We start from the raw sequence: 23,158 nt of genomic DNA, 5'->3' as shown, positions 1-23,158 counted from the left end.
GGCTCTCACTCACTCCTCCTTAGGAGACAAACTTAAAAGGCCAGACCCTTCTCACCAAGCAGATCACAGGACCGGAAATAGCCATGGATATAGGTGCATACTTGAGTCAAACCCCCACCTAACCTTGTCTTAACTCTGAGGTACCCTGGATGACTCCTGTAGAACACCAATGGGGAAAGCACAAAGTTCTGTGCACCTCAACTTCCCCACAGCAGTATGAGAACAGTGGGATCCTACACAGAGGATCGCTGTCAGACAACGCAAGCAGAGCACTGGGTTTGCACAGCATACAAAATGCACTAGGGACGCAGTCGTCGGGCGCTTCAACACAGGTGGGAAGGCTTCAAGGTCATAAGAGAAGAAGCGACGGGGTAAATCATAACGTATTTGGACAGGAGGAGAGAGATTCTAAAAGCCATCTCAGCCAGCTCACCCTAGCGAAAGAAAACACCACTGAGTTTTGAGCTAGTGAGTCTTCAAAGGGATTTTTAGTCAGGATTCCATCATTTCTTGAAAATAAATCTGCTAAAACACATGTGCCTGGAGACGCACACCTGCTCATCCATCACAGGTCAGTGCACACGCAGACAAGCAAGCACTAGGACGGCTTCTCCAGCTGGGTGTCTGTCTGCTCCTTAGCTTTCAGTTCCTCTAGTTTCTTCCCATAGCGACTCAGGAAGTATTCGTCAGGCTCCACCCCTGAGTTCTTCAAAGTTTCCAGGACCTTCTCCAGTCTGGCCACAGACCGGGCTCCGTCAATCTTCCTGGTGCTCAGATACAGAGTGAACTCCTGGAAACCCAAGAGCTTGCATGTGTCCACAGAGCAGATGTTCTGGATGTCCCTGGTTCTATCCAGATGGGGGAAAAACACCAGGCCTGCCATCTTCTCCAGGGCCTGGAGGCTCACCTGGAACTCAGGTAACTGGGCCTGGAACCCAATGGCTTTATTTGGCACCACAAAGGCCCCAAGTGCCAGCGGTTCAGTCGATTCCGGGCTTCTGCGAGCCAGGATCACCTTGTAAAGGTGTGAGGGGACTGCCACATTGTCCTCACCGATCACCTGAAAACAAAGCAGCCCAATTAGCGGCACTGACGGTTTCCAAGGTCCTGTTCCCACAACTTCTTACATGTGTTACCGGAAACGCTCTTGTGAGCAGCCTCTGTGTACCTCGATGCATTAGAGTCCAACTGCCAAGGAAAGTGAAAAAGATTCAAAGTTCTAAGCAGTCTTTAAAATAGCATTATCCCTGCTGGGCAGCGGTGGTGCATGCCTTTAATCCCAGCAGAAGCAGAGTTCACAGGGTTCAAGGTCAGTCAGGTCTACTGAGCTAGTTCAAGAACCGCTAAGGCCACACAGAGAAACCCTGCCTCGGGAAAAAAAAAAGTATTGCCCCCAGAGCAAGAGTCCCAGTATCACAGGTCAGAGGATGACAGGCGTCATAAGCAAGCACTGAACTCTCAAAGGGAAGAGGCTGTGCTCATCTCCTCATCCCTGACCCGGAACTTGTGATGCTCTAAGCACAGAGGTCAACTCCCAGCTTGTACAGTAAGAACGGCTCGGCCCAAACCCACCAAGAAACAACAGGCAGCCTTTGCACAGAACATTCTAGACCCGTCCATCGCAGCTCACATCTTAAAGTTAAGTACATGTAACTGCTTTGCTTAGTTTCAAATGCTCTTGGACTACCACACGCTGAACTTCTAAATTGTGTTGTCAGCCACAAACGAGGAAGGCAGAGGCAGGGAAACAGCTGCCCGTGTGGGTTGACCGTATTAATGAAATAACAGCATTATGAAGCCTCTTCAAATGTCCTTCCAATATGCTAAAAAGCCTCATCTGTTGTCTAAGAAAACAAAAGCTGAATGTCCATTTCCTTAATGGTCCTCGATAAAACGACAAGACCCAACTGAGCATGCTCTGAGTGCCCCTTGCAGGCCTTTGCCTGCTGTCAAGCTTTTCTCTGCTGCCCAGACACTTCTGGCTATAGATTCCTTGTCAGAAGCAGCAAGGGTCAAAGCCAAAGAGGATTTTTTCTGATTTTACAAACTCCTGTCCACACTGCACACAGCCAGAAGTCCCCGGCCATGTCTGTCTGTCACATATTGCCACAGCCAACCACAGGGCTTCAGGGAGACCATTGTTGACCACACTGAAAGAGGTTAGTCAGGGCTCAGTACACACTGTCCATAGGTTGAAGATTCTTACCCAAGAATGACGTGAAACTAGGATCAGGTCAAAGCAAAGAGGATGTGAGGAAAGCTGTGCTCACCTCTGGCTCACAGACATCCGGGAGGGGGTAGCCAACGATGGTCAAGGGCCTGAGCCTTGCACAGACCCTCCAGCACAGTGCAAAATGAGCGTGGTGGTACAGCCAGCAGTCTTAGCATCCAGGTGAAAGCAAGGATCAGAAGTTCAGGTCATCCTTGGCTTTATACTTAAGAGCTCAAGGTCAGTCTGGACTATACATCTCATTAAAAAGAAAAAGAGGGGAGCAACAGCAACTCTGCTCTTAGGCAGTACACTATCTGAGGGGGGAGCCAGCTCCCACACTTTCCCTGTAGGCAAAATGCTAAAGATGATAAACAACAACCAGGGCCGGGAACCAGAACTAAGGGCACAACTGCTATGGAGCCATGTTCACAAGGCTATGAAATGAGCTTGCAGACCCACAGTGGCTGGGGACGCAGCTGGCAAGCAAGTTCTTGGTGCCACCTGGTGGGCTTCCTACACTACTACAACACAGCCTGAGACCCATGAGAATCAAGTCCACGGAGAGCCTTCTCCATCCCCTTCTCCTCCATCCCCTTCTCCTCACAATAGCTCAAGGACCTTCAGTGCTGCGGTCCAGCTCAGCTACATCTCAGTCCCTGACAATAAGTGCCTCTTGTAGCCAAAACCTTCCTGACAAGTAAAGAGAAAATGAACCCACGTGCCTGAGTCAGCACTTTGTTCTCAGCACGTGGAATTCTAACACCCACTGTCTCTTCCTTAAATGTGAGACTTATCGCCAGGTGATAGTGGTGGTGGCACACACTTTTAATCCCAGCACTAGGGAGGCAGAGGCAGATGGATCCGAATTCGGGACCAGCCTGGTCTACGAATGAGTTCCAATACACAGGGCTATACAGAGAAACCCTGTCTCAAAAACCATACAACAACAAATGCAAGGCTTATAAATAATTTTACAATAACAAGGTTCTCTTCCTTATAGATAAGTCAGCAATACATACAGTGTTTTTCCCTCTGAGAAAATCACTTCCAGAAAATGCTCCTAGACCGCACACACAGAAGCACATAGCTCAGGGGACTAGACAGACATCTGTCAGGGTCCACTCTGCTGTAAGCTGCACTCACTCTGGGGCTCTTGCCTACATTTATAAAACAGCACCCATACCCCAAGCGCCCCACAGATCTGTCATAACAATAGACTAACGTACTACTTTAAAAAAAAAAAAAAGCACATGCCTTTAATCGCAGCACATGGGAGGCAAAGGCAGGGGAACTACTGCAAATCTGAGTTGGGGTGATCCAGGGTTATATAGTGAGACCTGTATCTAAAACCACAGGGGATGTGATGGTGTGCGCTTACAACCTCAAAGCCTTGAGAGGTAGAAGCAGGAGGATCAGGGCTTCAAGACCAGCCTGGGGTACAGGGGACCCTGCTCCAAACAACAACAAAGACCTCAAAATCATCAAGACCTATAAAAAATGACTTTTTGTAGCGGATGTCAGGGTTAGGCAGGTTTTGCAGAAGGAGGGTGGGGAAATGAGCTCCAGCAAGATTAGAGCAGTTCAAAGCCAACAGCGGGGAGTCAAGACTGCAAAGGATTTCTGTATGGCTTAACCCCGAACCAAGCTCTGAATATCAGTACATCAGCAGCAAACCTTTTCACAGAAGACTCGGCAGAACAATGCTTTACAAAGGAGATCACCACTGCTATTAAAACACTCAGGGGGGAAAAAACATTCAGGAACCCTGAACGCTTGTCAAGTCTAACAAAAATTGGAAAGCAACCAAGTGGAAGTGACCAGAAAATACAACACACATAACATGTGTAAGACAGACTCTTGTGTGACTGGGTATTTCCTAAATACTGGTGGGAGAGTGCTTCCCTCCTTGTAAGCGACAGAAATAATAAATTATCCCTATCTAGTCACAAAGTTCAGCCCCAGCTGCAGAAGGTGACAAGAAACAATACAGGCTTACTTTGCTGTTTGTAATGTCATATAGTTGCTGTGTCTTGAGTGAAGTTCTTAAGATAAATGTATTTAGTGATGCTATTCCCAGTAAGACAAGGAGGAAAGGAAAAAAGAAAGTCAGACCAAAACTAAAACTGCTGGCAAACGACAGAGACCAAGCCCTTAAAGTGCCAGTTACACGAAAGAAAAAGAAAAGAAACAAGCAGAACAAAACAAAAACCATGGTAGTTTGAAAAACAGGGATTCCACACATACATACAAGGACAGAAGGAAGAAGAAAAGTAAGCAAGGCAGCACAGGAGACGTCAACAGGAATGTTGGTCCACACCCTGCAGAGACCTGGTAGGAAGGCGGCTCAGGCTGGGTAGAGCCTCCATCTGCTGGGCAACTGCCTCAGGGAGTTGAAAGGGAGCAAAGTTCCCCTCTCCTACCCCAGGATGCCAGACTCCTGAGGCAGGTTTTGGGTTTTCTCCTTCCCTGAGAGTAATTGGCAGAAACCTGGACTGTGAAGGGCGGCCGTCAGACACCGCTCACATTGCCACCACACTGCCAGGTCATTTACAATGCTCACACATCTTCAGCTTTGTTTCACTTGTCTGGACTCAGCCCCTCTTGTAACAGACACACTGGAGGAAGCACATGGACGGCCTCGGCTACACTCGGGGTGACTATGATTCGGGCTGTCATGACTCACTTCTCATAACATCACTGCTACCCATCCTCCCTGGGGCGCATATGCACTCAAGTTCTAGGGTACTCTGATCAGTTCCCCCCAGATTCTAGTGGACATTTCTGCCTGGCTATCAGGAGCCCTCTTGGCCCATTTTCTACTATTTCTGCATGCTAGCAGATACCCCTTACAACTGGCCTCCATCCACATCACTGATGGCCCCCAGCTCCGGACACTCAGTCACCCCTTTGCCACAGACCCTTGCAAGCCTCAAAGGACAATGCTCTGACTAAGCATGCAGCTTGCGGAAAGACAGATACAGGTTTGGATCGCGCCTTGTAATGATGACCTGGATTTGACCTCTGCAGTCCTCAGTCTTCTGTATGTGAAAGAACAGGGCTTCTTTTTGGTAAGGGTTGCAGTGAAGACTGAAAGGGGCAGCATGGTGAAAGCTACTGCGGTGAGGCACAGTATAACGGGCCTGCTCAACGCCAGTCGATTTGTCTCGCTTCTCCAGAGTCTAAGCGCACCCGCTCCAGGCCTGCACAGCAAACCCAGGAAGCTCTCACACTGGTTGTATATGTCCCCCTGGGGGAGCCTGTGTACAGCTGAGAACAAGCCTGAAACACCACGTGACTCAGACTCGTCAGGCCTTACTGCCAAGCACGGCCTCGGAGCGCTCACAGTGCATACTACTCCTGGAGAACCGTGCAGTGTGCCCCTTCTCAGCACCATGGCAGGACACCGCTGGACCCTGAGGTGCTTGACTGGAACTGATACTTCCAAGAGGCCCCACATGCTAGAGAGCCACCTGCACTTTAGCTGGACTATCGCGTGTCTGCCTCCAGGCCCCAGTGCTTCATCTCTTCTCTTCTGCACAAACGTACTCTCTGCTTCTCTGACACAGGCTGCCTCTCCCGGCTCCTCCCAGCCCCTCCTCCCCTCGACTGTGCTGTCCTTAGAGAAATTCCAAGCTTATATGTATCTATGTGTGTACTCAAACACAGTTTTGTCCAGTTAAATTCTCTCTTATTTTTTCCTTTTACTGAAAATTATTTGTCTGTCATAATACACCGATTATAGTTTCATCTCCCTCCACTCCTCCCAGTCCCTCCCCATCCCATCCCGGTCCACCCCCTTTCTGTCTCTAACTAGAAAACAAACAGGCTTCTAAGTGATAATAATAAAACAAAACTAGCACATTGGAATAAGATAAAGCTAACAGAAGGAAAGCGCACCAGAGACAGACACAGACCCACTCATTTACATACTCAAGAATCCTATAAAAACACAAACTGAAAGCCAGAATATACACACTAAGGACTAAGGACCTTAGGGTAAAAAGGAGAGGGGAAAATGTGTGTGTGTGTGTGTGTGTGTGTGTGTGTGTGTAAAATTAAAAAATTTTAAACAAGATTATTTCTTTTTTAAGCCCAACACAAAGTTATCAGACAAGGAACTGCCAAAGATGCCCTAGAGCTCTTATCTGTTGGCCACCTGCCAGACCTGCACCCTATCCTTAACAGCTGTTTATTTCCCCAGGGAGACTCCTTTGGAGAAAACTATTATAGAAATTATTATAGAAAACTATTCTATAGTTATAGAAAACTCCACTATTGAAAGGAGTAAGTACATTAAATTAGAAGTCACATTACAGGTGCCAGGGAAGATGAAAACTAGATTCTAGGATCAAGTGTTATCAACACGCGACTTCATATATATATTCCCCGACATATAATGGTTAGTGACAGGGTTCACAAACTCCCTTCTCAAAAACCACAGTAAGAAAGGCCTTGTAGACAGTGAGCACTGAAGGCAGAACTAGACTCGACCCTTCGGGGCTCTCTGCCCACTAAAAGGGTTAAAAGTGTATGTGGTGGACACAGGACAAGCCAAACAGCACACACAAGACCAGCTTGTCCAGACCTCAGAAGCAGGGATCCTGGAGAGGTTGACGGAAAAACCCACCACAGAAGCACTGGCCTTGCTCTGCCTGGAGGACGGTGCTAACAATTCCCCAGGGAGGGCTTCTCAACCCTTATGGTCCACGTCAAGATGCACTGGAGAGCTTGTCACATATGGAAATTCCAGAACTACACTCCTAGAGTTTTAGGATACGCAAAGACTGGAAAGTCTATCTCCATTGCCTCTTCCAGAAACTGAGGCTGAACCCCAGCATAACACAAGAGAGTAAGAAAAGGGTTAGTGGAACTTAAGACTAAGTGGCCCTAAGCTGGAAGTGTAATAAAGGCACAGTAACAAACAGCTGATTTAAAACTAAAACTGCTCATGCGTCTCCAATGGCCAATTAATTCCCCCTGAAACATCCTGTCAGCTTTAGGCCGCCCTCCCTTTTTTCCTTCCGCTTTAAAGGCTACTTTCTTCCCATTAACCAGTCAGTCCCTAGACCTCTCAGGCCTCACTGTATCCGGGAAGAAGCTCTATCTGTCCCGCCATCTACGCCCACTCATCGCATCGTGGCTTTAAATACCACACGTGTGCTCACGACTCCCAAGCTGGTCTAGATGCCAGGCCAGCCTTCTGAGGTCCGAACTCATATCCTGCCTACACAGCGGCTGAGCGGCCGTCATGTGACATCAACTCTACAAAGCACAGCCCCGTGCTTATCCCTGCTCCTCTCTGCCGTTTTCATCTCAGACTGAATGTGACTAGACTCTTTCCTCTTCTCTCAGAGGAACCTCCAGGAAACCTCTACCTCAGCACCCTTGACCGCAGTGATTTTCTCTCAGCCGCACTAGCCTCTCACTGCTCAGCTCCCATTCCCACTTGTTCTTCTCACAAGCAAACTGGGGTCTGCGATGTAAACCAGATCACACCGTTCTGCTGACCAAAACTCTGCAAGTGTGCAGTGCTCCCTGCACAGCACAGCCCTCACTTCCCCCACATGACCGGCCCTGCCTTCTTTCCCACCCTCCTCCCTCTTCTGTGGTCCTTTACCATCCATCTGTCTACGTGGCTTTTGTTTGCCTTTTCACTGTATGAGGAGCAGGCCGACCTTCCAGCTACACACTAGAAGCTTAGTTAAAATGTGCTCAACAGCTGAGGTCTGTCCCAGCTTACGTGAGAGCCTACTGCAGGACTGCCTGACCCCAAGGGTTCCAGAACAGCCTGGGGACCAGCAACACTGTCTTTACAGCTAAGTAAATAAACGTAAAATTGAAAGGAATGAGGAGGAAGCAGGGAGGGAACAGAAAGTTAAAGGGCTCTAAGAGTAATGTCTTCAAAAGCCTCATTTCTGAATTAGAAAGTAAAAGCGCATTGCTGCATTACTAAAGACGGTGCCTGCGGCTCCCTGCCACCTGCACCTTCTACTCTGTGTCTCTGCTGTTTGTTGTCATATTTCTCTCTCAAGTGGCACAAACTAAAAGACATAGAATTCTATCTACTACCCTACGGGTCCAAACACAGGACACACACATGCGCGCGCTCGCGCACGCACGCGCACACACACACACACCCCACACATACCCATCACACACACACACTTTCTCTGTTTTGTTGTTGTTTGGGTGTTTTTGAGACAAGGTTTCCCTGTGAAGCCTTGGCTACCCTGGACTCACTTTTGAGACTCACTTTGGCTGGCCTTGAACTCACTGTGATCCGCCTACGTCTGCCTCCCTGAGTGCTGGGATTCCAGCGCCACTGTGCATGGCTGGTTGTAGAATCTCAGGGACCAACAGGAGCTGAACAGGGATGCAGAGGAGGGAGACCACTAGGAAGGTGCTAACACAGGAGAGGAGCGAGTACCCCACCTAGGAAGCAGACCCTCTTCTAACAAGCTGGCCATCAATGCATTTGATTTTTTTTTTAAAGGTTGAGAGTATTTATTTGATATGGACAGAGAACTGTTATATACACTGGAGTATTGCTTACTGTGTAGGTTTCCTTTTATTTCAAGAACTGTTGCATATTTGGTCACGTTTTAGTTTTTTTTGTTTGTTTGTTTGTTTGTTTTTTGTTTTTTTAGTAAAATTACCAATTTACTCTCATCCTAGTAGATTAAAGGAACTTTAATCCCAATTACTAATATCACCAACTAAAATACAAGTGACAGACATACTGTCATATGGAGCCTTTGCTCACACCTCTGCTGTAGACGAAACAAAGTCCATGACGGACAGAAACCGGAGTTGTGCAAAGGTACAAGTTATATATGAACAGGCATTTCCTAGATAAAATAACAGTTAGTAATGACAAGTCAAAGTTTTAAAATGTGGCACAGCCCTCTTTAATGAGACGAAATGATCAGTAGAAAGCAGGGGTGACACCTGTCATCCCAGCACTGAGGGGCTAGAGCAGAGGGCATGCTATGTGAGGCCAGCCTGGGCTACATGCTGAGGCTATGATGTCTGCGGCCAGCCTGGGCTACATGCTGAGGCTATGATGTCTGCGGCCAGCCTGGGCTACATGCTGAGGCTATGATGTTTGCGGCCAGCCTGGGCTACATGCTGAGGCTATGATGTTTGCGGCCAGCCTGGGCTACATGCTGAGGCTTTGATGTTTGAGGCAAGCCTGGGCTACATGCTGAGGTTCTACCTCAAAAACAAAAAGGCCCCTGAGATGACTTGTTGACATAAAGGTGACTGCCATGCTAGCCTGCTGACTCAAGCTCATTGCCAGGACCCATATAAAGGTGGAAGGCCTGGGTCCACATGCACACGCGCTAGGCACTTCACCATGTACACACAGGGCACACACAAAAGGAGGAACGCAGCAGAGAATATTGTTTGGGAAATGGCACTCACAGGTGCACACCTCCCTCCCACATGGCAGGCCTTTGTGGAAAACTGAACTAAAGCTCTGCTGCTGTAAACATCAGTAGGCCCTATAAATCAAGATGCAAGGGATATGCGCTCAGAAGCCCAGAAAGGACAAGTAAGGCTTTTAGGATAAAACAAAAGTCAGCACCATCACTCAAAGCACACCCTCTGAAAGCTAACCTTGACTGACATGATCACTGTGAGGAGAGCTGACGGGTCTCTAGAAACTCTTCCTCATCACCGTGAGGAGAGCTGACAGGTCTCTAGAAACTCTTCCTCATCACCGTGAGGAGAGCTGACGGGTCTCTAGAAACTCTTCCTCATCAGCGTGAGGAGAGCTGATGGGTCTCTAGAAACTCTTCCTCATCAGCGTGAGGAGAGGTGACGGGTCTCTAGAAACTCTTCCTTATCAGCGTGAGGAGAGCTGACGGGTCTCTAGAAACTCTTCCTCATCAGCGTGAGGAGAGCTGACGGGTCTCTAGAAACTCCTCATCAGCGTGAGGAGAGCTGACGGGTCTCTAGAAACTCTTCGGCTGCCTCAACACCTAGAACATCATCCGTGTTGTGTCACTGAGATCATCACATGCTCCAGTTAATGAACACTGAGACCAGAGACACAGCATCTTTATGTTTTTTTTTCCTCAATTCTGAACTTAGAACAGACTTGGTGAGTACTTCAAGAACTCCATCACTCAGCTACTCCAGCAATCGTTAACACTTTGCCTAATTTCTTTATCATTCTCTTTCCTGTGTCCCTAAACTTACTTAAGTCACAGGCCCATCGCTTGATCCCACAGGCCGTACTGAGAACAGAGACACTCACTCACACAGTCACAGGCCAATTACTAAAAATCAGGAAACTGAGTCAATCATCTGGTCTCCAGACTGCGGCTGTAGCCAAGGTCCCCACACTGCTCTCAGCATCCTTGCTCTCTGCCTTGAAGGTTTTGTTTTCCTGTGTTTTAGTACACTCTCCCCTGGGCTCTGCCACACAGTGCAATTGCATGTTATGCACTTTTGCAGAAGGGGCAGAAATGCCGACTATCAGTAATTGCCATCACTAAGGATATGGACACTGGTCATCTGGTTGGGAAGGTAAAGTTTTTTGATCATTAAATGGCTTACGGGGGTAAGTGGCACCCTGTTCCTCAGAGAACTTTGCCCGCCTACACTTGGGCGTCCACTGGCAGTATCTGCTTAAATCGCTGTGACTGTGACGGCCACAGACTGACTCTTCAGGCTGCCACCCCGACAGCTCCCAGCCGACACCTGTGCGGAATGTGCTGGTAACCAGTATAGTCGCACACCCACGGCGCTCTGACTTAGCCCGCAGGCTTACATACTTAGTCACAGACACAGTGAGTGGGTGCTCCGTCCAGCTCATGCCTTGGGGCGATGTCCATCTCTGAGCTTCCCTCCTGGACTCTGAGGGGAGCCAGGCCCTTCTCTGCAGTGCTGGGGCCATTTTACAAGAGGTGATTTTCAGAAAAAAGAACTTCCTGGGGCTTAAAGCATGTATCATTGCTTCTAAGCCCTCTCTGCACAAAGAAGCAGGACACACATTTTTATAAATTGTAGTTTGGAAAAAGCATATCCAGTAAGAAAAAGAATACATACATTTTCTATGACCAAATTTGACCAACACAGGTAAAAAATAAAACAAAACAAATAAATAAATGAATATGAATAAATAAATGTTTTGTTTACCTTTTATGGTACTGCCTTATGTCTTCTTGATAGGGGTGTTATTGTATTAAGTTTTTGTTTGTTTTTTAAGAAATAATTTAAAGTTGGGAAGGGAGGGACAGGGAGATAGTCCAGAAGGACTTGGGGAAGAATATGATCAAAATATATTTAATTTTAAATTTTTATTTATATAATAAAAAAGAAAAAACTGAGGTGAAAGATTCTGAATTAAGAGTTAAGTTTTCCTTTTATACTGTATGAAATTTTATTACATAGCAAGCTATTTCTATAAATCTCTCAAATTCATAAACACAAGGCAAGTAAAGCTGTAAACCATTTTAGGTTTATGAGTCACCAGTCTTTTTTGGTGGTAAAAGCAAGAGGATTTAGACAAAGCAAAGAATAATTATATTCCCAAATTAAAATAACCAACAGCTTTAAGCACTTTGGTCTGAAGATTACTTTAAAAAAAAAAAAACAAAACAACAACTAAAATTAAATTGAGTTGGTCAGAAAAGAAAACTGAAAACGAATTAGTCTTAAAACTCAAATTCTTCTGCCTTCCTTCACTACGGTTAAGAATGACTGGATTCCCAAGGGTTCTGCTCAAACGACTGCACCAACCAAGGACAATACATGCAGTAAACATCGAACCCCTTCTCAGGTCCAGCCAATGGATGAGACATTCTCCACAGTTGAGTGGAGAGCGGGGACTGACTCGGACATGAACTCTGGTGCCTCATATTTGACCACATCCCCTTGGTGGGGAGGCCTGGTGGCACTCAGAGGAAGGATAAGCAGGCTACCTGGATGAGACTTGACAGCCTATGACCATGTAGAGGGGGAGGGGAATAGGGTGAAAGCGGGAAGGAGGGAGGAACAGGAGGATACAAGGGATGGGATAACAATTTAGTTGTAATCTGAATAGATTAATTAAAAATTTTTAAATGCTAAAAAAAAAAAAAAAAAAAAAAAAGAATGACTGGCTTCCACGAGCCAGGGAACCTGGGAATGCATTAGGCGCCCACCCTGCACGGCACACCCTGTCCAGACCGCAACCAGCGGCATTGCTCTCCAGCTGCTTCCTCAGCCTGCGACCATAGACTCTGGTGGTCTAACCTAACCTGCATTTACTAAACACCTGCTCTATTCCCAAAATTAGTGTCCCTCCGCAGCACGGGCCCCACGGTGCCACTCGTGGCATGATCCTCAGGGTGCCTCTCCACGGAGAGATCCCGACACACTGTTAGAAGAACACTCAACTTTGCTAGTGCACCACTCAGTGGATGCCCAAGAACCCCCCACTAGAGCCTCCCACAGACCCCCACACATACTGGGGCTCCCACAGACCCCCACACATACTGGGGCTCCCACAGACCCCCACACATACTGGGGCTCCCACAGACCCCCCACTAGAGCCTCCCACAGACCCCCCACTAGAGCCTCCCACAGACCCCCCACTAGAGCCTCCCACAGACCCCCCACACATACTGGGGGCTCCCACGGACCCCCCACTAGAGCCTCCCACAGACCCCCCACACACACTGGGGCTCCCATGGACCCCCCACTAGAGCCTCCCACAGACCCCCCACACACACTGGGGCTCCCATGGACCCCCCACACACACTGGGGCTCCCACAGACCCCCCACTAGAGCCTCCCACAGACCCCCCCACACACACTGGGGCTCCCACAGACCCCCCACACTGAAGTCTCCCACAGACCCCCTACACACTGGGGCTCCCACAGAACCCCCCACTGGAGCCTCCCACAGACCCCCCACTGAAGGCCCCCCCACAGACCCCCACACAGAAGCCCCACCCCCACATACCCCAACACTGGAGCCTTCCCTCCCCCTCCACCCCTGTAGCAACTGCAGCCTTCCGAGCCTTCTACATCACTAAAAGCTCCCATACAGTCAGCCCGTTTCCTGCAGTCCAGTGTCTTGAATGTGAAAAAAAGACAGAAAAACTCCTCCTCATAGTTGGATGCTGAGAATCCGAAGTCAACAGCTGTTCTCACTCTTCACTCCGTCCTCTACTCCTACAGTCCTAACAGGCACCCAGGAACCAACGCCGAGGAGATGAAATCAAAAGCAGAGCACGGAATAAGGCCATAAGCGTGAATGTTACAAGCCCCTACCTGGTAACTAACTGTTTTCGTTCCGTCACTTCCAGTGTGAGGTAAGGTTAAAGGTCCTGATACTATCCAAACATCTTCAAACCTCTCCGTCAGCTCACGACAATACATCTCTATTCTGAAAAACAAACCATGTAGGAAACATGTAAGAAAGCAGCAAGCCGCCCAGTCCCTAAGAAAGACACCAAGACATCTCATTTAAGAAGTTAACTTTGGGGCTGGAGAGGCGGCTCAGCAGTTAAGAGCACTGAGTGTTCTTCCAGAGGACCCGGGTTCAACTCCCAGCACCTACATGGTGGCTCACAATTGTTTCTAACTCCAAGATCTGACACCCTTGCATGCATGCAGGAAAAACACCAATGCTCATAAAATAAAATTTTAAAAAAGAAGTTAACTTGGGGCTAGCCACGTGGCACACACCTTTAGTCCTGGCACTGAGACAGAGACAGGAGGATCTGTCTATATTAGAGACCAGTCTTGCCTACACAGAGTTCCAGCAATCTAAGGCTATACAGTGAGACCATGCATCAAAAATCAAACGAACAAGTGAAAATTCCTAAAAATTTCAAACAGTATCAAGACTGTAGCTCTGAACCCTACCCTATGCAGGCTCATCCCATCTGAAGTGCAGCTAAGACTGATCCTGAGACGTTTCTCAGACCACGTCTCCTGCACTTGCCTGTAAAAGTAAAAGCTAAATTGCCATCCCCTAAGTCCAGGCCACTTCTAGAGCGCAGTGTCCTGAAAGGCCTGCTGGGCTCTTGTCGCCAAAGGCTAACAAGACTGGGGTGGTGAAGCCCCTTACTGAGCGTTAACACAATGAACGCATAGGTTGCAGCCATCCCAAGCAGGAACTGTCTCAGGTCTGAGTCATCTACACAGCACAATGGAGGGACAGAGGTGGAGGTTCATGACAGGACTGTCCACTCTTTATACTGCGCCTGGACGCAGCCTACAGCGATGGCCACCACTCCTCTCAGCTTCTCTCCCAGTGCAGATGCCTGTTAGAAGGTGAAGTGTTTCTCCCTACCAGCATCTCCGAGGGGTATACAGTCAGCAAACACATGACGAGGAATGAAAAACCAGCCAGAACCTCAACAAGTTGAAAGGGGAAAGAGCAAGGGGGCCTTTACAAGGCCTGCAGAGGTCTTCGAGTTCAACCTGAACCTTAATTGACCCCAACAGCACAAGACACTCAGGGAATTTGAACACTGTAAAACTGGCACTAAGGAGTCACTGTTAACTTTTTAAGGGCAGTAGTACTACATTTTAAGACAATTCATGTCTCCTAAATTACACATTTATAGAGTCATGTCTTATCATCTGAGCAGGTGGTGGGGCCAGAGATACAGATGAAACAGAGTACAGGCTCACTTCGCGGCTTTTTGTGTGTCTGTACGAGCACATGCGCACACAGATGCAGGTGCCACAGAAGAGGGCGTGGGGTCGCTGGAGCTAGATTTACAGGCAGCTGTGGGCTACCTGGGACAGGTGCTAGGAACCAAACTCCTATCTCCCGGAAAAGCAAGGTGAGCTGCCTCTCCAGCCCCAGAGTCTTTAAAGTACAGGGCCATTTTTTAAATAATTTTTTCTTTAGATTTATCTTTTTATTTTGTGTGTGCGTGTGTTGCCTGAGTGTAAATGCACTACATGAGGGCCTGTAAAGGACCCTGGACCCCCCGGAACTAGCATTACAAACAGCTGTGAGGCACCACATTGGCGCTACAAACTGACCCTGATGCCCGGAGGGGCAGCCAGTGCTCTCCAGGGCTGAAGCCTCTCCAGCTCATTTTTTCTTTCTGGTCTTTTGTTTGGTTGGTTAGGTTTGGGTTTTTTGGTGGTAGGGATGGAAGCCAGGACCTCTGCGCACCTGAAACAAACATCTATCAATGAACTATACCACTAGTTCTACTCTGAACCAAAAATATTATATAGGAAAAGCACATCTGCCTGAAACCACCTCAGTCCGGGCTAGCCTCAGGTGCTTGGTAAGACCACCTGGCGGAAGTGAGCACCGTCAGAAGCAGCAGAAGGCTGAGGTGTCTTCCAGCTTCTACATTACAATGTCGAGCTGTACCACAGCAAAGCTTTCCTCCTGCAGAGCGCAGAAGCACGCCAAGGGATGGTGCGTGCCTGTCACCTCAGAACTCAGGAGGCTGAGGAAGGACAGTCACAGCTGGAGGAGCCTGGGCAGCTGCCTGAGCCTTCCCCACAAAGCTTAGAAACAAAGTGCCTTTCCTGGGCGCACTAGCAGGAATATCAGAGAGGCAGGCTGTCTCCCAAGCACGGCAAGGAGAGCGGCATGGGAAGAGCAGACACTGAAATGGCACCGGCACTCCAGCACTCCCGTCACCCTCCATGCACACCTACCTATTCCAATAGCCAGAATTATTATCAAAATTCTGAGGCACAATATTAGAAAGGTAAAAGGTTTCTGCCATGGCTTCCTGTGAAGGAAAAGGAAACAGTTTGTTATTCTAGAATGTCTTCCCTCTGCAGTTCCACAAGCAGATGAGAGTTAACACAACAGCTCTAACCGACAGACGGTGACTACACTCCACTCACCAGGGCGAGGACCCAACCGCAGCCCAGCCCGTGCCAGGCAACATGCTACCCCCATCTACACCCCCAACCCACTAACATTCATTTAGATAAAAAGAGACAGAAATAAACTATGGCTATGCAAAATAACCACTCCAGGGCCAGTGAGATGGCTCAGCAGGTAAAGTGTTTACCCACGGAAACACATGAAGGTGGCAGGAAAGACCTCTACAAAGGTGTCCTCTGGCTTCCACATATAATCCATGCATGCACACACACAAGATAATCTTAATTTTAAAAAAGGACTACAAGCTGGGTTCAGTGGTACGTGCCTATCATCCCAGCACGTCAGAGATAAAGCAGGGGCATCCTAAGCTACATAACGGGTTTTAGGCCAGCCTGGGCTACATAAGTCTGTCTCCAATAGTAATAATAACAACAGCCGGGCGGTGGCGGCGCACACCTGTAATCCCAGCACTCAGGAGGCAGGTGGGTCACTGAGGCCAGCCTGATCTACAAAAGCGAGTCCAGGACAGTCAAGGCTACACAGAGAAACCCTGTCTCAAAAAAAAGTAAAGTCCAAGATCTGACACTCTCACCCAGATACACATGCAGGAAAAACAGAAATGCATATAAAATAAAATAAATTTGAAAAACCACAAGGCACCAAAAAAAAAAAAAAAATTTTTTTTTTTTTTGGTTTTTCGAGACAGGGTTTCTCTGTGTAGCCTCCTTAGCTGTCCTCGACTCACTTTGTAGACCAGGTTGGCCTTGAACTCATAGAGATCTGCCTGCCTCTGCCTCCCAAGTGCTGGGATTAAAAGTGAAAAAAAAAAAAAGGTGTTTTTTTTTTTTTTAAGTAAAAAGAAGGGAAAAAATGAGTAGCTTGAGCTCCTAGTGGCTTTTCAGCTCCCTTTACATTTAGAATTTAGCTTTCAGAGACAAGCAGACAGACAAGGACATCCTGGAGCCTTACAGTTTGGTCCCAGAACATCAGCCACATAACCCTGTCCTCTCAAAGGTATGCCTACACTGGAAAACTTGTTATTCCCTGCCGGGGCCATGTGTCCTCGTGACCAGCCACTTCCAACATAGTCCTCATTGAGAGCACTGAAGGCTGGAGGGACGCTGGGGTCAGGCTTGAATTTACAGTGTTGTCTGTCCGCATCACCTGAAGAAAAACAGAAAATGATCATCCGTGGGTCCTCTAAGGCAGGCAGTTAGCTAGTGTGGGGAGGTACAGAGTCCAGCAGCTGGTATTCAGGGCCACACATATGGCCTAAACCAGTTCAGAGTTTCACCTGAGGTTGGTAAGGGTTGGTCTAGGACAGGATGCCCCCATACAGTGAAGCCACCTCACATTCGGATTCTGCCCTTTCCAGTTAAAAGAAAACTGCCCTGGACAGAACTCAAGTGAAAGCAGTGAGTAGCAAGGGGCATAGAAAACCTCACTACTGCTGGGCATGGTGGTGCACACCTTTAATCCCAGCACTCGGGAGGCAGAGGCAGGTGGATCGCTGTGAGTTTGAGGCCAGCCTGGTCTACAAAGCAAGTCTAGGACAGCCAAGGCTACACAGAGACACCCTGTCTCAGGGAAGAAGAAGAAGTGGAGGAGGAGGAAGCAGAAAGAAGGGAGGAGGAGGAGAAGAAAGAAGAAGAAAAAGAAGAAAGAAAGAAAGAAAGAAAGAAAGAAAGAAAGAAAGAAAGAAAGAAAACCTCAGTACCAAATAAACCTGTGCTATGAAAGTACCATGGTGTGACTAACTCATAGTGCTCCCACAGCATGCCCAAGATAAAACCAACAAATGGGGCGGGGAGGGAGGCAGCACTTGTCGCCAAGGCCCACTTCTCTCTGAGGAGCCACTGGTGACTGATGGCTGCTAGGAGAAGGAGAGCCAGTTTCTTCAAGAATGCTGCCCCTAGAAGCCACCCACACTCCAGACTGCGCAGGCAGCACTAAGGGGTGGGGCGGGGTAGGGGATAGGGGAGGAACTGAAGGGAAGGGAATGGGGTGAACTTGATCAAAACTCATTATATGCATAATGAAATCATCCAACAATTAAAATATAGACCCTGTGTATTGTGTTTCACAGTTATATTCTGGCAAGTACTGTGCGGAGAAATTTTAATCCAGCAACCAAGTGGAGACAGGAGAATTCCCAGAAGCTTGGAGACAAGCTAACCTGGAGAACAGGGGACCTTGTCTCAGACAAGGCGGGAAAAAAAGGAAACCAACCTCTGCGGCTGTCCTCTGACCTGCACACACACACAGGCCAGTGCAGGTCCACACTCGAGATGCACATGCACATATGCACAAACTCACAAAAAATTATGACCAACTTCCGACTTTCAACTTCCACAATTGTTTTCTCATGAACAAGGACATTCTAAGGTCCCTACTCTGTCGCATTTTGATGTGGTTATTCTTTTCGTATGTATGTTTTTTCAAGACAGGGTATCTCTGTGTGGCTCTGGCTGTCCTGGAACTTGCTCTGTAGACCAGGCTGGCCTTGAACTCAGAGAGTTAGGATTAAAGGTGTGGGCCACTACATCCGGCTTTGCTGATGGGTTTTCTTATGTCTTGGAAAGGTATATGCTCTTCCTAATATCAGCATTTGTTTTGTTTTTTGAGACAGGTTTTCTCTGTCTAGCAGTCCTGACTATCCTGGACTTGCTTTTGTAGACCAGGCTGGCCCTGCCTGCCTCTGCTGGGATCAAAGGCGTGCACCACCACACCGGGCTTAATATCGGCATTTTATTCCTCACAGACAACGTATGTTCTTGATCTTTTTTGGTTTTTTGTTTTTTTGAGACAGGGTTTCTCTGAGTAGCCTTGGCTGTCCTGGACTCACTTTGTAGACCAGGCTGGCCTCGAACTCACAGCCATCCGCCTGCCTCTGCCTCTGCCTCCCGAGTGCTGGGATTAAAGGCATGCGCCACCACTGCCCTGGCTACGTATTTAGCTTCTGAGGCAGGGTCTCACTGTGTAGCCCTGGCTGGCTGAGAACTCCGTTTATAGAGGTGGCTGACCTTGAATTCGCAGACATTCCTGCCTCTTCTAAGATTGAAGCTGGGCATCACCACATCCAGCAGCATGGCTTTTAAAAGACTACCCCACGTACCTTTAATCCTAGAATTCAGGAGGCAGAGGGCAAGCAGATCTCTGGGAGTTCAAGGCCAGCCAGGGCTACATAGTGAGACCTTAAAAACAAAACAAAACTATTCCAATTTACACAAAAAGAACAATTCCCAGAATACCACCTTTCGGTGACAATAAATGCAATAAAATCAGCTATCAGACTGGTAAAGGCTACCAATGCTCATCACAGGGGGAAAGCTAGGAGGCAAGACACCCAATAATGGCAGCGTAAAACTGAGAAAACCTCCTTAGAAACCAATTTGACATTCCCTATCAAGGTCTGGTGATTTAGTCAGAGAATCTTCCGAGTGACGAGGACACACAGAGGGACTTCACAGGCGGCAGGCTCCAGCCTCACTGCACATCACGTTCTCCCCGCTGCTGCTGCTGTACTCTGGCCTTCCAGGGCCCATCCCACCCAAGCCTGGGCAATGCTCATCCACTCTTCAGTCTACTTTTTCAGAGAAGCAAAACCTTCTCTGTGCTGTTCCTAAATTATACTGCCCTTCCCAGCAATCTGTTCTTTCAGAAAGGTTACCAGACATCCTTATCATATGCTCATAATTATTTGGCATGTCAACCTGAGTCCCTAGTTCAAAATGTCACAGGACTAGAGACTATCTATTCTAGTCACAGTTATATCCACCACAGCTTTGTGCCACCAGGCAAACACACTTAGTGTCTTTTTTTTTTTTAATCTGTTAGCTTGGTGTGGTGGCACAAGCCTTTAATCCCAGCACTCAGGAGGTAGAGGCAGGCAGATCTTTGTGAGTTCAAGGTCATCCTGGTCTATAAAGCCGGTCCAGGCCAGCCAGAGCTATTACACAGGGAAAGTCTGTCTCGAAAAACCAAAAAAACAAAACAAAACAAACAAAACAAAACTCAATCTGTTGAGGTGAAGAGGATGCTCACTGCATCAATGTCTGCGATAAAGCCTTGAAGTGTTGACATACAGATGTTCTCAGCCCCTGAAACAGCTGGGTAGGATCTTGGGGCTCCCTGGATACTAGCTGGATCCGTTTAATCAAAGAGCAAACAAACATCATTTTCAATGTGTGCTATGAGGAACAAAAGTCGAAAATATTATCAACAGGCCCTTATTCTAAACTTGGAAACCCTTCCATCAGTATCTGTACTTTCCCCAACCACCTACCTATGATTTTGTCCTTGGATATGTGTTCAAGAACCCATCTGGGCACCCGTTTTGCCTGATCATAAGACAAGGCATGGTTAGTGTAACGCCTCGTCTCTGTGCCAGTCAAAGGGACTCCAAACTGCTCCAAGACAACTTTTTCTGCAGATTCTAAGGAAGAAAGAAAAAAATAAACAACAAAAAAAAAACATTATGAACAAAAACAAGTAATTAGTGACTCATTAAGAACAAAAGATTATAAAGACTACAGTGATCTCTGAAAACATCATGGCTCATAAACTGTCACTACGGGGTCTGTTCCCCAATACTGCATCAAGAAGGGCCTAATCAAATAGACCTCATCTTTGCGGTTACTTTTTAAGTTCAAACAGTTTAGCAAAAGCCCTCCCTTGCTCATGACCCATGGGGTATTCATAACACGTTCAGCTCTAAGGGGGCATGTTTGGTTTGGTGCTGGGGAGTGGGCACAGGGTCTCATTCACAACTGTGAACTCACTGCGGCCTACGCAGGCCTTGAACTTTAGTTCCTCCTGCCGTAGTCTACCACATGCTGAGATTACAGGGACGTGCTACCACACTTGGGCTTAGCTTCTAAAGGCCTGGCTGCAAGTATGCAGGGCGGAGGCACAGTGACAGAGCTATGAATGCACCAGAGGCTGTAGCTTCAATTCCTGGTACCAAAAACAAAAACAAAAAAAAAACCAAGGACCCATTCTTACTAGTTTTCCAGATCTGCCTGCACCACAAACGATATATAAGAAGACTTCAGAAGAAAATCATCATTTTCCTTTTTTTTCTTTTCTTTCTTTCTTTTTTCTCCCCCCCCCCCCTCCCCTTTTGGGTTTTTTGAGACGGAGTTTCTCTGTGTAGCCTTGGCTGTCCTGGACTCACTCTGTAGACGAGGCTGGCCTCGAACTCACAGCGATCCACCTGCCTCTGCCTCCCTGAGTGCTGGGATTAAAGGTGTGCGCCACCACCGCCATCATCATGGTATCTCAAGCTGCAGGTTAAGTATTCATTTTAGTTTTTCAAGAGACCATAACCCCATGAGTGGGTACACCCACCTATTACTCCGACAAGTTTGCTGCCTGGTGGGTCATAGTGAGCACTGGCTCAAAACAAACAAAAACAAACAAACAAAAAAACCCCAACCCACCCAAGCTGTCCCTCACTGACACCTCCCCAGTGTTCTAATACAAGGAAAAGCTGACACCTACAGCGCGGGAAGGCTGGGAAACGGACAGAAACCATGCACGCACTCAACGGTGAGCTGCTTGCAAGCTCCATGCCTTCCCAGAGGCCAAGCGCCTGAGTAGTTCCCTGGCAGGCACAATGGCAAGTATCAAAGAAACAGGGCCTGCTTTCACTCCTCTGACTGAAGACGGGTGCCTTGTTAACTGAAGGATCTACACACTACGAAAACCGGGTGGACAGATAAGTCTTCATGGAGACGCCTTCAAACACACTTGCTGTGGTGGTGGTTAGTGGCGTCAATTTGACGGAATCTAGAAACACCTGAGACAGGCCTTTGGGTTTGCCTGTTGGGGGGCAGGGGTAGTAATCTCGATCGTATTAATTGATGTGGGAACCCCACGCTTAATTGTAGGCGGGGCCATTCCCTGCCTGGGATCCCGCGCTATATATATTGGAGAAAAGGGGGTCGAACAGCAAGCAGCATGCATATCGTCTCTGTTTCCTGATTGTGGAAGCGACGTGGCCAAGCTGCTTCGAGCTCCTTCCCCCCAGCCCGATGGGCTGCACCTCGAACTGGGAGCTAAAAAGGAAGCCCTTCCCTTAAAGTTGCTTTTGTCCGGTTTATCTTGTCACAGCAACAGGAAAAGAAACTAAGACACTTACTGAAGGCCAGTTCTGCACCAGGCACTGTGCTGCACCTAAGGTGGAGAACAAACAAGTCTCAGCTCGACGTGAGCTAAGGATGGAGGGGCGGTGACGTGTGAACCCGCAGAGCGAGGTGAAGAATTTGGGGGAGACCCGGGGCTGGAGGCCGGCCCCGCAGACTCACCGTGCGGCTGCCTCGCCGGCCACGCAGATCCCGCGTCCCGGCGCTGGAGGAACTGCAGCGCCGTCAGCCCTGCTCCCGCGGCGCCCACTACAGCCCCGGCCAAGAAGCCATTCAGAAACTGCCGCGAGCCCCTGAGCCGCGAGGAGAAGCTCTTAGCAGCCATAGCCGCACCCGCCAGCACTTCGCCTCTGCCGCGCTTGCGCACGCCGGGGCTCCCGAGCCAGGCTGGCCCAATCCCGAGCTCGGGAACGAAGCACGCATGCGCGTCTGGAGCCGCCTCCCGGAGGCCTTCGCTGCTCAGGACCTCCTGCGCCCCCTAGTGACCAGCAGGGACAGGCGCCCCTGCGTCCATCCCTGGTCAGACCAGGGCCAGTGACGGATGAGTTGAGGGTTTAATGGTGTGTGTGTGTCCTGTCCTCAGAAGAAAAATGCCTTTAGTCGCCTCTAATAGTGAGTAAACGCGTGCTCGTGATCCACCAAGGGTCTTCTAAGCAGGGATCCAACTCGGTGTGATTCCAAAACCTCTGCTACATTCGATCTGTTTGCGACATCTGGGTTCAACGTCAAAACGTACGCATAACTCTACGTGTTTGTACCTCCTATCGAGTTTCTTGGCAAAACAGTGCTCCACGGTATCCAGGACTCTGGACCAGAGCTCAGAAGTGCAAACCCTGCCAGGGTACACGAGTATGTCAGTCCATCCTGTCTCCTCTTGTCTGTGCGTGTGCCTGGGCCAGCAAGACGCCTCAGCCTGTAAGAGTGTTTGCCACCAAAACGGACAGCCTGAGTTCATCCCTGGATCTCACTCGGCGTAAGGAGAGCGGTG

The 23,158-nt window shown here is 48.4% G+C and overlaps 1 protein-coding gene across 2 annotated transcripts; it reads right to left on the bottom strand.

Annotated features, from left to right (window-relative positions):
* Window positions 1-360: 360 nt before the first annotated feature.
* Exog (exo/endonuclease G) lies at window positions 361-22,495 on the bottom strand. Of its 2 annotated transcripts, XM_051140518.1 has the most exons (6): window positions 22,333-22,495; window positions 20,310-20,459; window positions 17,049-17,188; window positions 15,847-15,923; window positions 13,480-13,594; window positions 361-1,060 (listed from the first exon to the last, which is right to left on the bottom strand). In XM_051140518.1, exons 1-6 carry the CDS (start codon window positions 22,493-22,495, stop codon window positions 599-601), a joined length of 1,107 nt encoding a protein of 368 aa, XP_050996475.1. In that variant the 3' UTR covers window positions 361-598. The 2 variants fall into 2 exon arrangements, with proteins under 2 accessions (XP_050996475.1, XP_050996476.1); XM_051140519.1 differs by lacking the exons at window positions 20,310-20,459; window positions 22,333-22,495 and having other exon boundaries at window positions 16,994-17,188.
* Between the last annotated feature and the right edge of the window lie 663 nt (window positions 22,496-23,158).

The sequence above is a fragment of the Acomys russatus genome, chromosome 32, assembly GCF_903995435.1.
Source record: "Acomys russatus chromosome 32, mAcoRus1.1, whole genome shotgun sequence".
NCBI classification, from domain to species: domain Eukaryota; kingdom Metazoa; phylum Chordata; class Mammalia; order Rodentia; family Muridae; genus Acomys; species Acomys russatus.
This window is presented reverse-complemented; position numbering and strand designations above follow the sequence as displayed.